The following is a 19,981-nucleotide window of genomic DNA, read 5'->3' on the forward strand; positions in this document are numbered from 1 at the left end:
ACGTATCTACAGAACTTTAAAAACTGATCCTAAAATTATATGGAGGAGCAAACCACCAAGAAGTTTTGAGGAGCTACAAGGCAGGAGGACTTGGCCTACTTCTGTGTCCCTCAATGACTGACTAGATGGTTTCATACCAACTCTATGAAAACTTTAAAACTGAACATAATTTAAGAAAAAATAAATTGTTGGAAGGCAAGAAGCACAACAAAGGCAGTAAGAACCTGGAAGGCCAAGACTGTGGAAAGAAGGGAAGCCTAGAATATGGAATCTAATATTTGATGCCTCTTTTCCCCTGGAGATACCTGCCAAAGGAAAGGGGGCAATGGGGAAGTTAAGAAATCAAACAGATCTTTAAATACACTTATAGGGCTGGGAAAACTGAGAAGATATTTGCAAAATACAACATACAAGCCCTAGTATCTGGGATACGTTAATAAACTCCTACAAATCAGTATGAAAAAGACAGATGGCCCAATACAAAAATGGGAAAAGACTTAGCAAGCCACCCCACAAAAGACCAAAAGGTGTATTAAAAAGGGCTTAACATAGTTAATCATTACGGAATTCAAATGAAAACCAGTGAACATCCACCAAAATGTCTAAAATTAAAAGGATGGATGAGAAAGCACAAGAAGCAACTGGAACTCTATTACTTTGCTAGCGGAAGGAAATTAACAAAAAACTACAACTGTATACAACAATACGGATGAATCTCGCAAACAAAACTGAGAAGAAAAAATGAGACACAAAAAATATACACTACACTATACAGGTCCATTTAAATAAGATTCAAAAAACAAGCAAAACTAGTGTAAGATGTTCAGGTCTGGCCAGTAGGTATCTTCTGAGGAGGAGGAGGTTAGTCACTGGGAAAGGACTCACGGGAATGGATGCCAGTCATGTTCTATTTCTTGCTGTGCTCTGCTTACTTACATATGCCCTAGAGCAGTAGAAGTGTGTTTTTATGGGAGCTGTTAAAGTAATTAAAACTATGTGATGGTGCTGTCAGACTAAGAAACTAGTCTAGAAAGTATAGATAGATTCAATCGTGGAACTACTACAAATCAGGAGGAAATTTTTTTTAAAAACTGAGCCATAAAAGGGAACGAATTTGAGTCAGCTGAACTGATGTAGATGAACCTTGAGCCTATTATACAGAATGAAGAAAGTCAGGAGGAGAAAAACAAATACTGTATATCAATGCATATATATGGGACCTAGAAAAAAACGGTACTGATGAACCTATACTCAGGGCAGAAACAGAGACACAGACGTATAGAACAGACTTGTGGACACAGTCTGGAAAGGAGAGGGTCTGATGAACTGAGAGCGTTGAAAAATACACGTTACCAATGTAGACAATGGACTTGTGAACACAGCAGAGGAAGGAGAGGGCGGGACAGACTGAGAGAGCAGCACTGAAGCATACACACTGCCATGTGTAAAACACATAACTTGTAGGAAGTTGCTTAAAACAAGGAACTCAATCCTGTGGCTGTGACAACTTAGAGGAGTGGGATGGGGGAGAGGGAGGGAGGCTGAAGAGGGAGGGAATCTATGTGTACCCAGAGCCGATTCATAACGCTGTACAGCAGAAACCAACACAACACTGTAAAGCAACTCTACCCCAATAAAAAAATATATATTAAAAAAAAAAGAAACCTAGTACAAACATGGGCAAAAGACATGAATAGAATCTCAGATGAGGGAAGAACACGTTAACCAGCACAGTAAAAGATGCTCAAACTCATTAGCAAAAATCAAAAAATTGAAAACTAAAAAGTGATATTTTATACTCCCCAGCAAAAACTTCTGAAGTTTAATAAAAGTGCTAAGTAATGAAAACCTCTACATTACTGGAGGGAGTAAATACTGATACAATACTCTTTAGAAAATAACCTAGCATTATCCAGTATTGTTGAAGATGCAAGTATCTTTAATTCCCAGCAATGCAATGCTACTCCTAGAATTTCTACAGTAAAACATATTGTATTAAATATTCACATTAAATGAGATCGACAAAGATTACAAATAGCATCGTATCAATGCAAGTTAACTTTGTTCACAAAGTAAGTTACTTGTGTGTGTGTGTGTGTGCACACACACATTTTCAGAGCTTTTTGGATTTCAGACATATAGAAGAGAGATTTAGGCGCCTGCTATAGGAGGGGGAAAAAGGAAATTTTTCCAACAAGCAACAATAAAACTAGTATTTACATTTACACAATGGAAATTCAAAAACAATGATAAACCAAAACATCCCAAATACATACAGCATTATTCAATTTGTATAAAATTTTAAAACACACACACTAATTATAAAAAATATGCATATATAAAACTTGTGATTTATATATATATAATTTTATATCTATATAATGTGGATGTAATCAGAGAAGGGCACCCTGCTGGTCTAATGAACTATTTCTTAACTAGGATGGTGTGCACATGAATGTTTATTTACCTATACCTTACCTGGTATAAGACCTTCCCTGGTTGCTCAGACAGTAAAGCGTCTGCCTGCAATGCGGGAGGACGTGGGTTCGATCCCTGGGTTGGGAAGATCCCCCGGACAAGGAAATGGCAACCCACTCCAGTACTCTTGCCTGGTAAATCCCATGGACAGAGGAGCCTGGCTGGCTACAGTCCATGGGGTTGCAAAGTGTCAGACACAACTGAGTGACTTCATTCATTCATTCATTCCCTGGTATAAACAATCTTTTGAATCTATTAAATAATTTAAATATTTAAGTTTATTAATTAGCATGATACACACCAATACATACATCACTAATGAAAGTGAAGTCACTAAGTCGTGTCCGACTCTTTGGGGCCCCATGGACTACAGCTTACCAGGCTCCTCCATCCATGGGATTTTCCAGGCAAGAGTACTGGAGTGGGTTGCCATTTCCTTCTCTAGAGGGTCTTCCCAACCCAGGGATTGAACCTGGGTCTCCCACATTGTAGGCAGATGCTTTACCATCTGAGCCACCAGGGAATATTCCCCATTATCAATTCAGAAAACAATCAAGAGGACTTTTTTAAAGGAATTAGAATCCTAAGAGAGTTCAAGATATTTTTCCCCCATAAATCAAGGACAGGTTGCTATTTTAAAAAATGAAGAGGGAGCAGAAAGAAAAATAGGATAAAGCTCTTCTAAATCAAAAATATAATCACTAAAATAAATTTTATGGACGAGTTCTAAGACAAGTCAAGGAAATCTTCCAGAATGTAAACAAATAAAACGTCAACTTAGGAAATCTAGCATTTACCTGTCAAGAGTCTCAGAGAAAAGAGGAAAGAAATTATCAAAAAAACAAAAAATAATTCCCCAGACCTGAAAAGCCTTACCACTGAAAAGGTTCCACCAGAAGGAATGAAAAAGGCCCACAACTAAACACAGTTCACAAGCCAAAGATAAGGAGATAACCATAAAGACTGTAAACAAGGCTTCCACAAAAGGATAACCATCGGATTTGCAACAGATCTCATCAGCAATACTGGGTGTTTTAAATTCCAAAAGCAAAGCTTTCAAAATTCAGAAGGAAAAACTGTATTACCAACTTACAATTCTGTATCTAAATTTTCCACTAGGAACAAAAGCAAGTCATTTTTTAAATGTTCAAGAAACCAGAAAGTTTATCACCTGCTTATCGTTTCTAAAACAACTACTTGGGTCAGGGACAGGGATTGGGATACTGGGCTCAGCAGCATATACAGCATGGACAAACAGCACAGGAACTATACTCAATATCCTCTGACAAACCCGAATGGGAAAGAACATGAAAATATAAACAGGTGACTGAGTCACTTGCTGTAGAGCAGAAGCTAACACATTACAAACCAACTATACTTCAACAAAATTAAAAAAATAAAACAACTATTCAAGATTATATTCCAGTAAAATCAAAAAGGAGTTTAAAAAAGAGAAAGACATGAGATGCAAACAACAAACCAAACCCAGGAGTGCAATGTAATCTCAGGATAACAGATGTAGAAAGCAAGATCTAGATCTAGAAAGCAGCTCTAGAAAGCAAACTGCCCAATTATAAAAGGCTGAGAGCTCCAGAAAACCCATCTTCAAGAAAAGTTGAATGGTTCTAGGATGAAAACACGTTGCAATATTAAAGTTTTAACAGTGATTTCCAAGAGCTATCCACAATCAAGCCAGGTGTTGTAATATTACTAATTTAAGGAGCCCGGGTTTAACACAGAAGCTCCACACTACTCGGTTCTACAGTAACTACTTACTTATATCCGCGCACAAATCACAAGGCTGGCTATTAGTATTCAATTTGTAGAATCTTTCTGTAGAAGCACAGGAAAGTTTAGAAAAGTTGTAAGCCATAATATAAAAGTTACAAATCTTGACAACGCAATAGAAAATGAAGGCTAGAATGGGAAAGAAGGGTAGTTGTTGTACAGTCACACAGTCATGCCCAACTCTTTGTGACCCCACAGACTGCAGCACACCAGGCTTCCCTGTCCTTCACCATCTCCCGGAGCTGGCTCAAACTCGTGTCTATTGAGTCAATGATGCCATCCAACCCCCTTATCTTCTATGGTACCCTTCTCCTCCCACCTTCAATCTTTCCCAGCATCAGGGTCTTTTCTAATGAGTTGGTTCTTCGCATCAGGTGGCCGAAGTATTGGAGTTTCAGCTTCAACATCAGTCCTTCCAATGAATACTCAGGACTGATCTCCCCCAGGATGGACTGGTTGGATCTCCTTGCAGTCCAAGGGACTCTCATAGTCTTCTCCAACATCACAGTTCAAAAGCACCAATTCTTCAGCGCTCAGCCTTCTTTACGGTCCAACTCTCACATCCATACATGACAAGGGTGGAAGCAGGGAGAACAAAAGGAAAATGGTGGGTGTTAAATCCTCTCTAAGACTGGAAATGAAAGAGTGTCTAAAACTGATGGGTCAAAAAACAGAAATCTGGAGAGTCAATGTGTTGGAAAAACACCACCGTAGCAGTAAAGCGTTAGGAAAACATTAGAAAAATACCAACCCACCAAAGCAGTAAAGCAGTAAAACATATTTCTTTAGTTCTGACTCTAGCCTCCAAAGCCTGAAGGTCCTTGGGGAGGGGCAACAGAGAGGAGGCAGCCTAGAATTCACAGTGGGAAAAAACAGAAATCTGGGACTTCCCTGGTGGTCCAGTCGTTAAGAACCCTCCAACCAATGCACAGGACACCAGTTCAATCCCTGGTCCAGGAAGTTTCCGTACAACTAAGCCCTAATGCCCCAACTCCTGAACCCACATGTTGTTACTACTGAAGCCCACGCTCAAGAGCCTGTGATCCACAAGAAGCCACTGCAATGAGAAGAGCAGGCACCGCAACAAGAGTAGCCCCACTCCCTGCAAAGACAGAAAGCTCCTGCACAGCAATGAGGACCCAGCTTAGCCAAAAACAGTAACAATAATAAAACAATAATGCAATTAAAAGAAATGCAAACTTCATTAGCATGATTACAATTAGTTTTTTAAAAAGCAAAGAACAAAAGAAACAGAAATGTAACTATTACGAAAAGTTTAAAATATAATCAACTGCATTAGGAACAAAACTGTACCTCCTAGAAATCAAAGTGCTGGGGCCGGTAGAAAATACAATGACCTGAATTTCTTATCTACTAGGGAGTCAAGCAACAGATACTGTTTAGAATCGAAAGAAAAGTCAGGACATAGAAAGATATGCTTTTTTTTTGACTTTTGGAATTAACCTAAAAAAAAAAAAAACCTAAAGAGAACCCTCATTAAAGGCAGTAATATCAGGATTTAAGAAAGAAATTTTTTTTAAAACATTTTCTGCCCTTTCATTTAAAAAAAGAATCAAAGAAAAAGATGAAAAAAAGAAATAAGAAATTTTAAAATATTAAACCATTTCCAACTTGGGGAAAAAAGTCAAATAATGTCTAAGGTCATACAGTTGAAATCTATGCGTGCCCAATTAAAAAAAAAAGCTCTTAATCTAGATCTGCTTTTTACTGACTTATATGAATAATCATATGGAGAGCTCTGAACGTCTGTTAAGTTTATATTGTTCTCTGAAGTCACACATTAAAAAAAAAAACCTTTGTTTCAAAAAAATCTAGGGAAATTGGCATGTCACTAGTGGATTCAAAATGAACATTCATATAGGACAGTTTAGACTATGACACCAATTGATTTCATATCACATTTACTTCAGTTGTGAATTTCTTAAATTCAGATTCCTGAATAAAAAGTCTAGTTATCAAGACAACGCAATAGGGAAAGAATTTTTAACAAATCGTCCTGGGAAAACTGGATATCCACATGCAAAGGAAATTTTATCTCCACCTTACACCATAAACAAAAATTACCTCAAAACGGATAAACAACCTATATGTAAAAATTAAAACTATAAACTCTAGATGAAAACAGGAATAAATCTTTGACACTCCATAAGGCAATGGTTTCTTAGATTTGACATCAAAAGCACAAGCAACAAAGAACAAACAGATAAAATACAAAACATTTGTGCTTCAAAGTATGTAACAAAGAAAATGAAGTACAGTCCACAAAAAGGAAAAAGATACTTGAAAACCATATATCTGACAAAGAACTTATACCTCAAATATATAAAGAACATAAACAATAATAAAAAAATCAAATAACCCAATTTAAAAAAATGAGCAAAAGGCTTGGATAGACATTTTTCCAAAGAAGATGTACAGATAGCCAATAAGCACATGAAAACATGCTCAACATCGAGTCACCAGGAAAATGTGAACCAAAACCACAAGATACCACTTCACATCCCTGAGGTCAAGTATGTGGAGAAATCATAACATATACATTTCTGGTAGGAATGAAAAATGGTGTAGCAGTTGGAAAAAGAGTTGGACAGTTTCTTAAGAACTTAAGAGTTACATGACCCAGCAACTACGTTCTTAGGTGTCTATCCAAGAAAATCAAAAACATTATGTCCACACAGGACTTATACACTTAGAGATGAATGCTCACACTAATCAAAATGTGGAAATCACCCAAATGTACATAAACTCATGAAAGAACAAACAAAATGTGGTATATTTCGTACAACAGAATATTAGTCAACCATAAAAAAGAAAGAAGTACTGATACATGCTACAATAACAAACCTGGAAAGATTATATGTTAAGTCAAAGAAATCACATGATTCTTTCCAAGAAAGGCCACATGTGACACTGTGTTACTAGGAAATGTCCAGAATAGGCCAATCCATAGAGCCAAAGTGGACCAGTAGATGCTGAGGGCTGGGCGAAGGAGAACACAGGAAGGGACTGACAGTGACATGGGTTTCTTTGGGGTGATGAAAATGTCCTGAAACTCAATAGTGGTGACGGCTGCACAACTTTGCAAATTGACCACAACCACTAAAAGGCTGAATTTTATGGTATGACAATTATATTGCAAGAAAAAAAATGTTTTAATAGCTAAGATCCAATTCAGGAAAACAAAGGCACAAATGTTGACAAAAGACAAACATCTGGAGGATCTAATGGTTAGAAAAATGTCACCTTTATCAGAATAAATATTCATGTATACCGAGAGATGGTGCTGACCTAAGGAGCAAACACACAAAAAGGTCTACTACAGCTAAGAATACCTTGGTTTACTATGAAAAATTATCTATTTCACTTTAAATTAAATATCTGGTTTTGAATCTGCTTTCATCAACATGATCTCAAATGGAAGCCCTCCTGGAAATTGAGTTGTGTCCACTAATAACCGCTTTGAGTTACATGGTGGATTCTTTTACATCTATTGTATTAGTCTACTTCTTGGCCCAATAGACGGGAACTTGGAGGGATGAGGACCTCTAACCTCAACACCCTCCTTACCCACTAACTTCCCATTCTCCCTCTGTATCCCAAGAGCACCCAAAGGTACCAGGATGGCAAGTAAGGAACCAAACACTCAAGTCTTTTAGGCAGAAAATCTTCTGTTATAGAATTACTTAAGCCTTAAGCCTCTGAGTAGATTTTCTGTGTCTGGTGTACTAGTATCTATTAAGTGATAATCACTGGCTCTTTCACTAGATTCTTACAAACACATTCATTCTCATTCTCTGACACACAAAAGATAACTCTCAGTGCACAAAAGGAAGGGGATGAGGAATACATGAGACAACCTTAAAAAAAAAGTCACTACAATAGATCCCACTCCACCCGCAACCTTGGGAGAAGTGCAAAGAGTAGGTTGACCAGGTTAAATCGTAACAGGGACCTTTTTAAGGAGCGCACCAGTAGCGTACTGAAATTACGCAACTGGAGAAGACAAGGGTAGAAAGGGTGCTCTGGCTGAAGAGATGAAGGACTTCAGACGACAACTATTCTGCCTCTCCTCCACCACTGCGCTTGCCTCCTAGAGGCTATTCTGGAGGAAGAAAGCAGGACAGCAGCGGTGACAAAGGTCCAGGCCACCAGACTGTCTGAGCGTGTTCCAGATTAATCACAACTAGTTAGTTAATTCACAAACTATTAGGGTGGCACAAAAGTAGCTCGGGTTTTGGACCATGAATTTTAAGTCGTTAGGCTCAAATACATCTTTATTAATCAAAATAGGAATCATCACAATCAACAATCAATGTTTGCCAATGAGAAATGTTTGTTTATTTCTGCAGCATAAATATCCATGCTCCAGGATTCGACGAACTCTTGGAAAGCATTTTCTGCCTCCTGCTGGTTGCAAAAGCATTTTCCTGGCAAAAAGTTGTCGAGATGCTTGAAGACAACAAGTGTAGAAAAGGGTAGTCGGTTGGCAAGAGATGGTCAGGTGAATATGGCAGATAAGGCAAAACTTCATAGCCCAATCTGTTCAACTTTTGAAATGCTGGTTGTACGATACGCAGTTGGGCGCTGTAGTGGAAACTGGGCCGGTTCTGTTGACCAGCGCCAGCTGCAGGCGCTGCAGTTTTCAGTGCGTCTCATCGATTTGCTGAGCATACTTCTCAGATGTAAGGGTTTCGCAGGGACTGAGAAAGCTGCAGTGGATCAGACAGGCAGCAGACCTCCAGACAGTGACCCTGACCTTCTTTTGATGTAAGTTTGGCTTTAGGAAGTGCTTTGGAGCTTCTCGGTTCATCCACTAAGTTGGCTGCCAGTTGTTGTATAAAATTCACTCGTCATTGCACATCACAATCCAATTGAGAAACCTTTCATTACTCTTTGTAGAATAACAGATGACAACATTTTTCAAAACGATGATTTTTTTTGATTTGCAGTCAGCTCGTGCAGCACCCACTAACGGAGCTTCATTACCTCTCCAATTTGCTTCAAATGCTCAACGACCATAGAGCGGTCAATGCTGAGTTCTTCAGCAACTTCTTGCATACTTGTAGGAGGATCAGCTTCAAGGATTGCTCTCAGTTGGTCGGCGTCTACTTCTGCCGACCGGCCACTGCCCTCCTCGTTTTCAAGGCTCTCGTCTGCTTTGCCAAACTTCCGAACAAGCACTGCACTGTGCACTCGTTGGGAGTTGCCTGACCCAATGTGCTGCTGATGTTGCAAGTTGCCTCTGATGCTTTATGACCAATTTTGAATTCAAATAACAAAAACTGTTCGAATTTGCTTTTTGTCTAACATTATTTCTATAGTCTAAATAAATATAAAATAAGCAGCAAGTAATAATCATTAGCAAAAAAAATACAGCAAGAAATACATATTAAAATGATGTATATCACAACATTCAAGAACGTATTCCAGTATCAAACGTCAAAGTTCAACAAAGAAAAACCACAATTACTTTTGCACCAACCTAATAAATCACAACCTCCTAACAACATAAACACTTTCAACAAGCAACAGTTGAACTGAATAAATTCTTCTCTGACACATTTACAATCAAATCTCAGACCCACCAGAGACGCTGGGAGGGTGCAAACAAAACCCTGTGCACTTGAGAATGGAGGGAAAGGAGCAGTGACCCCCCACAGGAGACTGAGCCAGACCTGCCTTTGAGTGTGTGAGGGTCTCCTGTGGAGGCCCGGGTCAGCAGCCACCTGCCGCAGGGACGGGGGCTCTGAGTGCAGACCTGGGAGGCGCGGCAAGTGGCCGAAGTCCTCCTGGAGGTCACCATGAGACCGGCCCAGGTAAGCCGAGCAGACAACCCACAAACTGGAGAACAATCGTAACAAAGAAGTTTCTCGCGCTGTTGCCAAAGTTCTAGGGCCCACAACAAATTTCCTAGCCTGGGGATCGGGCAAAAGGACTGAGAACCCCCAGGGAATTTGAATTTGAAGGCCAGTGGGATTTGATTACAGAATTTCCACAGGACTGGGGAAACAGACTCCTGGAGGATACAATAAAACCTCATGCCCACCAGGACCCAGAAGAAAGGAGAAGTGACCCCACAAAAAGACTGAGGCAGACTTCCCCACGGGTGTGTGGGAGTCTCTGGAGGAGTCGTGGGTCGACAGTGGCCTGCCGTGGGGTCAGAGGCACTGACTACAACAGTCCTGGGAGCCGCAGTGTGCTGACATAGGTCTTTCTGAAGGAGGTGGTCATTATCACCATTATCCCTACCATAGTTTGGCCTCAGGCCAAACTACAGGGAAGGAACACAGCCCCACCCATTAACAGAAAACTGGATTAAAGGTTTACTGAGCATGGCCTTACCCACCAGAGCAAGACCCAATTTCCCCCCACAGCCAGTCCCTTTCATCAGAAGCCTGCACAAGCCTTTTATTCTCATCCATCAGAGGGCAGAATGAAAACCACAATCACAGAAAACTAACCAAACTGATCACATGGACCACAGCCTTGTCTGACTCAATGAAAACTATGAGCCATGCCATGCTCATAGTTTCATGGCTCATAGTTTCATGGCTCATAGCCATGCCATGCCACCCAAGGTGGACAGGTCACGATGGAGAGTTCTGACAATACACGGTCCACTGGAGAAGGGAACGGTAAACTACTTCAGCATTCTTGCCTTGAGAAGCCCATGAACAGTATGAAAAGGCGTAAAGATAGTAGGACACTGAAAGATGAACTCCCCAGATCAGTAGGTGCCCAGTAAACTGGAGAAGAGCAAAGAAACAGCTCTGGAAGGAATGAAGAGGCTGAGCCAAAGTGGAAACAACGCCCAGTTGTGGCTGTGTCTGGTGGTGAAAAGAAAGCTCAGCGCTGTAAAGAACAACATTGCATAGGAACCTGGAATGTTAGGTCGATGATCAAGGTAAACTCAGTTCAGCTGCTCAGTCGCATACGACTCTTTGCAACATCATGGACTGCAGCAAGCCAGGCTTCCTGGTCCATCACCAACTCCCGGAGCTTACTCAAACTCATGTCCATCGAGTCAGTGATACCACCCAACCACCTCATCCTCGGTCGTCCCCTTCTCCTCCCGCCTTCAATTGTTCCCAGCATCAGGGTCTTTTCCAATGAGTCAGTTCTTCACATCAGGTGGCCAAAGTATTGGAGTTTCAGCTGCACCATCAGTCCTTCCAGTGAATATTCAAGAATGATCTCCTTTAGGATGGACTGATTGGATCTCCCTGCTGTCCAAGAGACTCTCAAGAGCCTTCTCCAACACCACAGTTCAAAAGCATCAATTCTTCAGCGCTCAGCTTTCTTTACAGTCCAACTCTCACATCCGTACATGACTACGGGAAAACCCATAGCTTTGACTAGATGGACTTTTGTTGGCAAGGCAAATTGGAAGTGGTCAAACAGGAGATGGCAAGAGTGAACATAATATTATAGTAAGCAGTGAACTAAAATGGACTGTAATCGGCAATTTTAATTCAGATGACTATCTACTACTGTGGTCAAGAATCCCTTAGAAGAAATGAAGTAGCCCTCCTAGTCAACAAAAGAGTACGATGCAGTACTTGCGTGCTACCTCAAAAACAACAGAATGATCTCTGTTTGTTTCCAAGGCAAACCATTCAACATCACAATAATCCAATAATGCTGAAGAAGTTGAAGTTGAAAGGTTCTATGAAGACCTAAAGGAGAAGACGATGGCACCCCACTCCAGTACTCTTGCCTGGAAAATCCCATGGACGGAGGAGCCTGCTAGGCTGCGGTCCATGGGGCCGCTGAGAGTCGGACACGACTGAGCGACTTCACTTTCACTTGTCACTTTCCTGCATTGGAGAAGGAAATGGCAACCCACTCCAGTGTTCTTGCCTGGAGAATCCCAGGGACGGGGGAGCCTGGTGGGCTGCCGTCTATGGGGTCCCACAGAGTCGGACACGACTGAAGTGACTTAGCATAGCATAGCATGAAGACCTAACCATTCAACATCACAGTAATCCAAGTCTATGCCCCAACCACTAGTGCCAAAGAAGCTGAATTTGAATGGTTCTATGCAGACCTATAAGACCTAGAACACACACCCAAAAAAGGTATCCTTTTCATCACAGGGGAATGGAATGCAAAAGTAGGAAGTCAGGAGATACCTGGTCTAACAGGCAAGTTTGGCCTTGGAGTACAAAATGAAGGGCAAAGGTTAACAGAGTTTTGCCAAGAGAACACACTGGTCATAGCAAACACCGTCTTCCAACAACACAAGAGAAGACTCTACACATGGACATCACCAGATGGTCAACACCGAAATCAGACTGATTATATTCTTTGGAGCCAAAAATACAGAAGCTCTATACAGTCAGCAAAAACAAGATCAGGAGCTGACTGTGGCTCAGATCATGAACTCCTTATTGCCAAATTCAGACTTAAATTGAAGAAAGTAGGGAAAACCACTAGTCCATTCAGGTATGACCTAAATCAAATCCCTTACGATTATACAGTGGAAGTGACAAATAGATTCAAGGGATCAGATCTGATAGAGTGCCTGAAGAACTATGGACGGAAGTTGGTGATATTGTAGAGAAGGCAGTGATCAAAACCATCCCCAAGAAAAAAGAAATGCAAAAAGGCAAAATGCTTGTCTGAGGAGGCCTTACAAATAGCTGAGAAAAGAAAAGCGAAAAGCAAAGAGAAAAAGGAAAAATGTACCCATCTGAATGCAGAGTTCCACAGAATAACAAGGAAAGATAAGTAAGCCTTCCTCAGCGATCAATGCACAGAAATAGAGGAAAAAATAAAATGGGAAAGACTAGAGCTCTCTTCAAGAAAATTAGAGATACCAAGGGAACATTTCATGCAAAGATGGGTACAATAAAGGACAGAAATGGTATGGACCTAACAAGCAGAAGAGATTAAGAAGAGATGGCAAGAATACACAGAACTGACCTTAATGACCCAGATAACCACAATGGTATGATCACTCATCTACAGCCAGACATCCTGGAGTGTGAAGTCAAGTGGGCCTTACAAAGCATCACTACAAACAAAGCTAGTGGAGGTGACAGAATTCCAGTTGATCTATTTCAAATTCTAAAAGATGATGTTGTGAAAGCGCTGCACTCATTATGCCAGCAAATTTGGAAAACTCAGCAGTGGCCACAGGACTGGAAAAGGTCAGTGTTCATTCCAATCCCAAAGAAGGGCGATACCAAAGAATGTTCCAACTACCACACAATTTCACTCATTTCACATGCTAGCAAAGTAATGCTCAAAATTCTCCAAGCTAGGCTTCAACAGTACGTGAACCGAGAACTTCCAGATGTTCACGCTGGATTAAGAAAAAGCAGAGGAACCAGAGATCAAATTGACAACGTCCATCGATCATGGGAAATGCAAGGGAATTCCAGAAGAACATCTATGTCTGCTTCATTGACTACAATAAAGTCTTCAACTGTGTGGATCACAGCAAATTGTGGAAAATTCTTAAAAGACAGTAATACCAGACCACCTACTGCCTCCTGCGAAACCTGTATGCAGGTCAAGAAGCAACAGTGAGAACCAGACATGGAACAGACTGTTTCCAAATTGGGAAAGGAGTACATCAAGGCTGTATACTGTCACCCTGCTTATTTAACTTACATACAGAGTATATCATGCGAAATGCTGGCTGGATGAAGCACAAGCTGGAATTAAGAAATATCAATAACCTCAGCTAGGCAGATGACACCACCCTTATGGCAGAAAACAAAGAGGAACCAAAGTGCCTCTTCATGAAGGTGAAAGAGGAGTGAAAAAGCTGGCTTAAAACTCAACATTCAAAAAATGAAGATCATGGCATCCGGTCCCATCACATCATGGCAAATAGATGGGAAAATAATGTAAACAGTGACAGACTTTATTTTCCTGGGCTCCAAAATCACTGCAGAAGGTGACTGCAGCCATGAAATTAAAACCCAGATAGCGTATTAAAATGCAGAGGCACTACCTTGCTGACCAAGACCCATACAGTCAAAGCTAGTTGTTCCAAGAGTCACGTGTGGATGTGAGAGTTGGACCAGAAAGAAGGCTGAGTGCCGATGCTTTCGAACTGTGATGTTGAAAAAGATTCGAGAGTCCCTTGGAGTGCAAGGAGATCAAACTAGTCAATTCTGAAGAAAATCAATCCTAAATATTCATTAGAAGGATTGATACTGAAGCTGAAGCTCCAATATTTTGGTCACGTGACGCAAAGAGCCAACTCACTGGAAAAGACCTTGCTGCTGGGAAAGACTGAAGGCAGGAGATGGGGATGACAGAGGAGTGGCTGGCTAGATGGCATCACCGATTCATCACCGACATGAATTTGAGCAAACTCTGGGAGATGGTGAAGGACAGGGAAGCCTGGCGTGCTGCAGTCCATGGGGTTGAAAGAGTCGGACACGACTGAGCGACTGAACAACAGCACCTTGAAAGCTTCTAACACATGATGCATTATTGTAATCATCTTTGTTTGTTGATGTTGTTTAGTTGCTCAGTCCTGTCTCACTCCTTGTGAACAGAGACCATAGCCCTCCAAGCACCTCTGTCCATGGGATTCGCCAGGCAAGAATACTGGAATGGGTAGCCATTTCCTGCTCCAGGGGATCTTCCCAACCCAGGGACTGACCTGGCATCTCATGCATTGGCAGGCTTCTTTACCACTGAGTCATCTGGGAAGCCCAATATGACCCTCATCTCCTGGCTTAAGTGCTCAGCCAATCAGATCCTCTCTCCCCTAAGAACTGAAGGGAGTGTGCTGGTATCCTGCTGGTCACCTGAACTGCAAGAGGCAAAATGTAGGGATGTCACACTCTGCCATGACTGGACAAGAGTTCTAGTACTGGCCCACAAGACAGTCTCAAAAACGGAAATTGTCAGGCAGCCTCTTAAGGGTCTACAGGAGTGGCCCCATCAAATGACGCCCCTCCCCCAAGAAAAGCAAAGGCACAGGAGTCACTGAAGCACAGTGAGGTCTAAATTCCCAAAATTCCTTCCCCAAATTCTGGACCTTCTGTACAGGAGACACCAGCATTAGCCAGCAGTGACCTGCTCTTGTGACATGGGCTTCTAGGAAGTGGCCCTGAGTCATAATGGACAAAGATAAAGGAAATCTTCTGAGTGGCATTATGAGCCAAACATGCAACATTCAGGTCTGCTGGCCATTTCCTCTACAGCCAAGAATTTAGGCAACAAACCAATGCCTGTGATTTTTCCCCATCCGTGAATTTACTTCACTATCCCTCTGATCGTCAAAATATACTCTGATTCAGAAACCATTTAAAAAACACTTAATGTGTCTTCCTCTTTTCCTCCCTTCTAATTCGATTTTTAGCCAGTTGTCTGGTTTTCCCCTCAATATTATGTCATGTAAGCAGGGTATCATTGTTTATCATTCAATTTAGTTCACAGAGTGCTGGAGGACAGGTAGGGGACACCCCATGGACCTCAAGGAAACTGGACAGAGCAGTAAAGCTTAGACTCTGAGGAGCGCTGACTCTGAAGTTAGACCTAAATTAAAAATCCCAGGTCTTCCCAGTATCAAGCTGTGCAACTTCCGTCTGGTTATTCAACCACTCTGGGCCTCACTTTTTGTGAGAACTATTTAAATAAGTATGTATGTAAAGTTCTGAAACCAGAGCCAGGCACATAATAAGCACTTTATTATAATGGATATCTGCCACCATCATCATCAAGGTTTGCAATGAGGAGTCTACAATGAGGGAGAGCTACAGCACATCTTTAAGTGCAAACGATGCTATTAAGCAGTATGGCAAAATCTGGGGTGATAACTCAGTGTTTGCATAGCTCATACCCTCCTCACTTCCGAAAAATTTCCTGTTTCCTAAGGCAACCTGTCGGGAAGGGGCCATCTTCTAGCAAGTGTAGGAAGCAAAGACAGCTAATTTACAGAAAAAAAAATGATGATGATGATCCACAAAATAAAATGGGAGAGAAGAGAGTGCTGAGGGCTGGAGATGAGAGTGGAGGGAGGTAAGGGGAGATAAAGACAGAAAGAGAAAAATCTTGGTTTTCAACCACTTTCCAGTTCCTGGTTCCACTGCAACCTATAAGCACTGACTGCCTTTTCTGCCCTCCATTGTTGTTCAGTTGATAAGTCATGTCCTACTCTTTTGCAATCCCGTGGACTGGAGTCTGCCAGGCTCCTGTGTTCATGGGATTTCCCAGGCAAGAATACTGGAGTGGGCTGCCATTTCCTTCTCCAAGGGATCTTCCTGACCCAGGGATCGAACCCGCCATCTCCTGCACTGCAAATGGGTTCTTTACCACTGAGCCACCAAGGAAGCCCTTTTTGCCTTTCACCAATAAATTCTCCACTTTTTATTAAGCTGTGACCAACATTTGTAAAAGTCTAACACAAGTCTTGGCAAAGTTTTCATCAACAACAACAAAAAAAGCTTAGAAGAGGACAAGTTACATATACCCATTAGTACACAAAAACTAAGACAATATTGCAGATACAAATAACCACAAATTTCAGTATCCTCAATCCACTCTACATCTAATGCATTAATTTACAGATGAGGCTCAGGCCTTGTTGTTTCAAAAGCTCTACAGGTGTTATTAGCTCTACAGCTGAGACTCACCCTTACACTTAACCATATGAACACCCTTTACCTAATATCAGGTTCTCTGTATAAACTAGCATAGTGCATAAAACGTATTAACATACTTTTCACTGGGAATTAAGTAATTTTTGAAACAGCTGGAGAGAAAATGACAGGCACTATTCAAACCAAAACAATTTACCTTTAGATCAGAGCCATGAATACGTTCTTTTGCCGATGTTCACCAAACCAGCCAGGTACCCGCCAACATCCCTTCCCCCAATACACCCCACTCCCAAATTCCGTAATAAACATACACACTGAATCTTTTGCCAGATTCCACTTTCTTATTCTGAAAAAGTAACGCTAACAACACACGTCTATGTTGTGCAAACTGATCGCAGTTAAAAGTTTCTATTCATCCGTTCTTTTAAGACTATTTATTTTTTAATCAGATTTCCGTCCTTAAGGATCTTATTTATGCCGTCAGTAACTCAACAGTCCATAAAAAAAAAAAATTTGGCTCGTTTATCACAATTCTGTTTCAGTTAGGGCTTTGAAGGTTATCAGCTTCGGGGGAAAAAAAAAAATATATATATATATATATATCTTTTCCATTCTAACCGCAACACAGCCCATTTCAAACCTCTACTCTACAATACAAGCGTATCAACAATAAAGTTATGACCTTGTTCTCATGACAACACAGACTTTGCGGAGTTCTTACCCATAGTACTAAGAAAAACACCAACGTTTAAGGCCGATGACGAAAGGCAGGATTCCCAAAAGACGACGCTCCTCTCCAAGACGTGCAAGGAGCACTGGTGGGAGGAAGGGGCCTTTCTCGTGACAGATCGTCCTGAACAGCAGCATCACCCCAAGGAGAGGGAGAATTCTAAAAGCAACTTCACGTTTCCGAAAACAGCCTCCCACTCAAGTGAGTGGCCCGGAGACTGAGGAATCGCCAGACACGTACACCCCTCGCGAAGGTGGAAAAGCAAACCCTACTCCCGACTTCATCCCTTAAAATAAATGGGGGAAGTTGGGTCCCCACGAGCCCCTGGCGGGAGCGGCCGCGGCCCCTCGCGCCAGGTGTGCGTACCCGCGACGGACCCCACGGGTCGGCTCACCCTGGGCCCCAGGGCCCGCCACCCCTGCGCGGCCCGCGCGTCCTCCGCCGCCGAGCGCTCCCCCCACGGCCGCGCGGGCGCCTGCTCGGACGCCGGCCAGGCTCGGGGCTCCGGGCTCCGCCAACCGCTCCCCGCGAAACAAGAAGGTGGCAGCCGGCGACGTTGCGGTTTCCCCGCCTCCCCTCCCCTCCCCTCCCCCCCCCCCCCCGCGGCCTCCGCTCTCCACTCCCGCGCCCCCGCTTACCCTCAACTCCTCGAAATCCGCCATTTTATACCACCCGCGGGCGCCGCCGCCGCTGCCGTCACAGCACCCCCGCCCGCTACCGCCAACAACGCCGCCGCCACCACGGCCGCCGCCGCCGCCTCCAGCACCATCCTGCACTGGGGGCCGCTAAAGACGCCGCGGCCGCCGCCGCCGCTGCCGCCGCCGCCGGGCCCGTCACGTGATGAGCGCTGGAGCCCCGCCCACCGGCGAGCGCGGCCCCGCCCACCCAACCCACAGCCTTCCGCCCGCGTCTTCCGCCCGCGCGCCGGCCCTCCCCGCGCCGCGCTGTCCTCGCCCGCTGGTCCCCGCCCTCTCCCGCGGCCTGCCCGCCTTCCCGCACGCCTTCCGGCCAAGCCGGGCCGGTCGCCGTGCAGCCCTCTGCCCCCGGTCCCCGGCGTGGATGCCAGGCACCAGTTCCTGAAGCGCTGTGGAGACTGCAGCGTTACCGGAGGGCCTGGGCGGAGGGAGTGACGGAGAAGAGGAGGTGGCCTGAGACTCGTGACTGGAACATTTCGGGAAAATTCTTACGGGGCCCTTCTACACGGTGGCTGTGGACAGAGAGGTCCACCCAAAATAAAGGCATCCCCTGGGTTAGTTGCGGCGGAACAACCTAAACGTGGATGTTGGATAAGCTATTGTTCCCATCTCATGGTGCAGGGTTGGTAAGACCTCTTTGGGTTGCCAATAGCCTCAAAGTGCTAACATGGCTAGTTCTTTCTGACTTTGAAGGGCGACTGAATGTCAAGGATTGCAGAGTTGAGCGGGTTGGGGGAGGGTAGTTGGAGAAGTGAAAAAGGAGCGCGCCCAGAAGGGCCCTGATAGAGAGGGGTCAGGGAAATCAGATAGGTGGGAAAGATGAAATGCCAGAGGCAGAGATGATGGAAGTTTCACCTCACCCTTGAAGTGCTGACCAAGGATGAGACAAGGTGCTGAGTCAAGCTGGTCAGAAATTCGCTGGACCAAATCTGGGATTCAGATTTCCTTGAAGAGGTGGATGAAGCCCATTTCAGACACCTAATGTTGACCCCTGGACCAAAAATAGTTTTCCAGTCTGACTTTTCACCTAATTGCTGCTCATCTTTCAGATCTCAGTTTAAGTATCACTCTTTCAGAAAGACCTCTTAAACCCACATGGCGCTTGTGCTGTTCTTAGTCGTTCAGTCGTGTCCGACTCTGCGACCCCTATGGACGGTAGCCCCGCAGGCTCCTCTATCCATAGGGCTTCTCCAGGCCAGAGTACTGGAGTGGGTTGTCATGGCTCCGCCAAGGGATCTTCCCAACCCAGGGATCGAGCCCTGGTCTCGTGCATTGTGGGCGGGTTCTTTACCACCTGAGCTGCCGGCGCCATTTTCTTTCAGATCCCTCTCTGACGGCTCATAGGACCAGAACCTTTCCCTCCTAATGTTTTTACATGATAATTGTGTAGGTCCCTGTGTAATTATTATATAAATAATTATTGTTTACCTTTTTTCCTTTAAAATGTTTTTAAACCCACGGGGGAACCTGGTGGGCGGCCGTCTAATGGGGTCACACAGAGTCGGACACTACTGAAGCGACTTAGCAGCAGCAGCAGACTAATAACTGACAGATGCCTGAAAAATTGTTGTCCTCCTATTTGTTTAGTGAGTAAAAGAATGAACAGTATCAGACTAGCTGCCGCTAAGTCGCTTCAGTCATGTCCAACTCTGTGCGACCCCATAGACCGCAGCCCACCAGGCTCCCCAGTCAAAACTAAG

At 43.3% G+C, this 19,981-nt stretch overlaps 1 protein-coding gene across 10 annotated transcripts in view; it reads right to left on the minus strand.

The window, feature by feature from the left end:
* Positions 1 to 18,408, minus strand: part of PIAS2 (protein inhibitor of activated STAT 2) — a 116,999-nt gene extending 98,591 nt beyond the window's left edge. For 7 of the 10 annotated variants that reach the window (XR_011563840.1, XM_019986640.2, XM_019986639.2 and 4 more), the window contains exon 1: positions 18,225 to 18,407. Coding sequence is in view for 7 of the 10 variants with exons in the window: in XM_019986640.2 (XP_019842199.2) it covers positions 18,225 to 18,248 (24 nt within the window). In the remaining 3 variants the exon portion in view is untranslated. Of the gene's footprint in view, positions 1 to 17,577; positions 17,955 to 18,224 lie in introns of those variants that run through there. The other 3 variants (XM_019986632.2, XM_070778998.1, XM_019986634.2) reach the window with 3 other exon arrangements.
* Positions 18,409 to 19,981: the final 1,573 nt, after the last annotated feature.

Source organism: Bos indicus, chromosome 24, assembly GCF_029378745.1.
Source record: "Bos indicus isolate NIAB-ARS_2022 breed Sahiwal x Tharparkar chromosome 24, NIAB-ARS_B.indTharparkar_mat_pri_1.0, whole genome shotgun sequence".
Taxonomy (NCBI): domain Eukaryota; kingdom Metazoa; phylum Chordata; class Mammalia; order Artiodactyla; family Bovidae; genus Bos; species Bos indicus.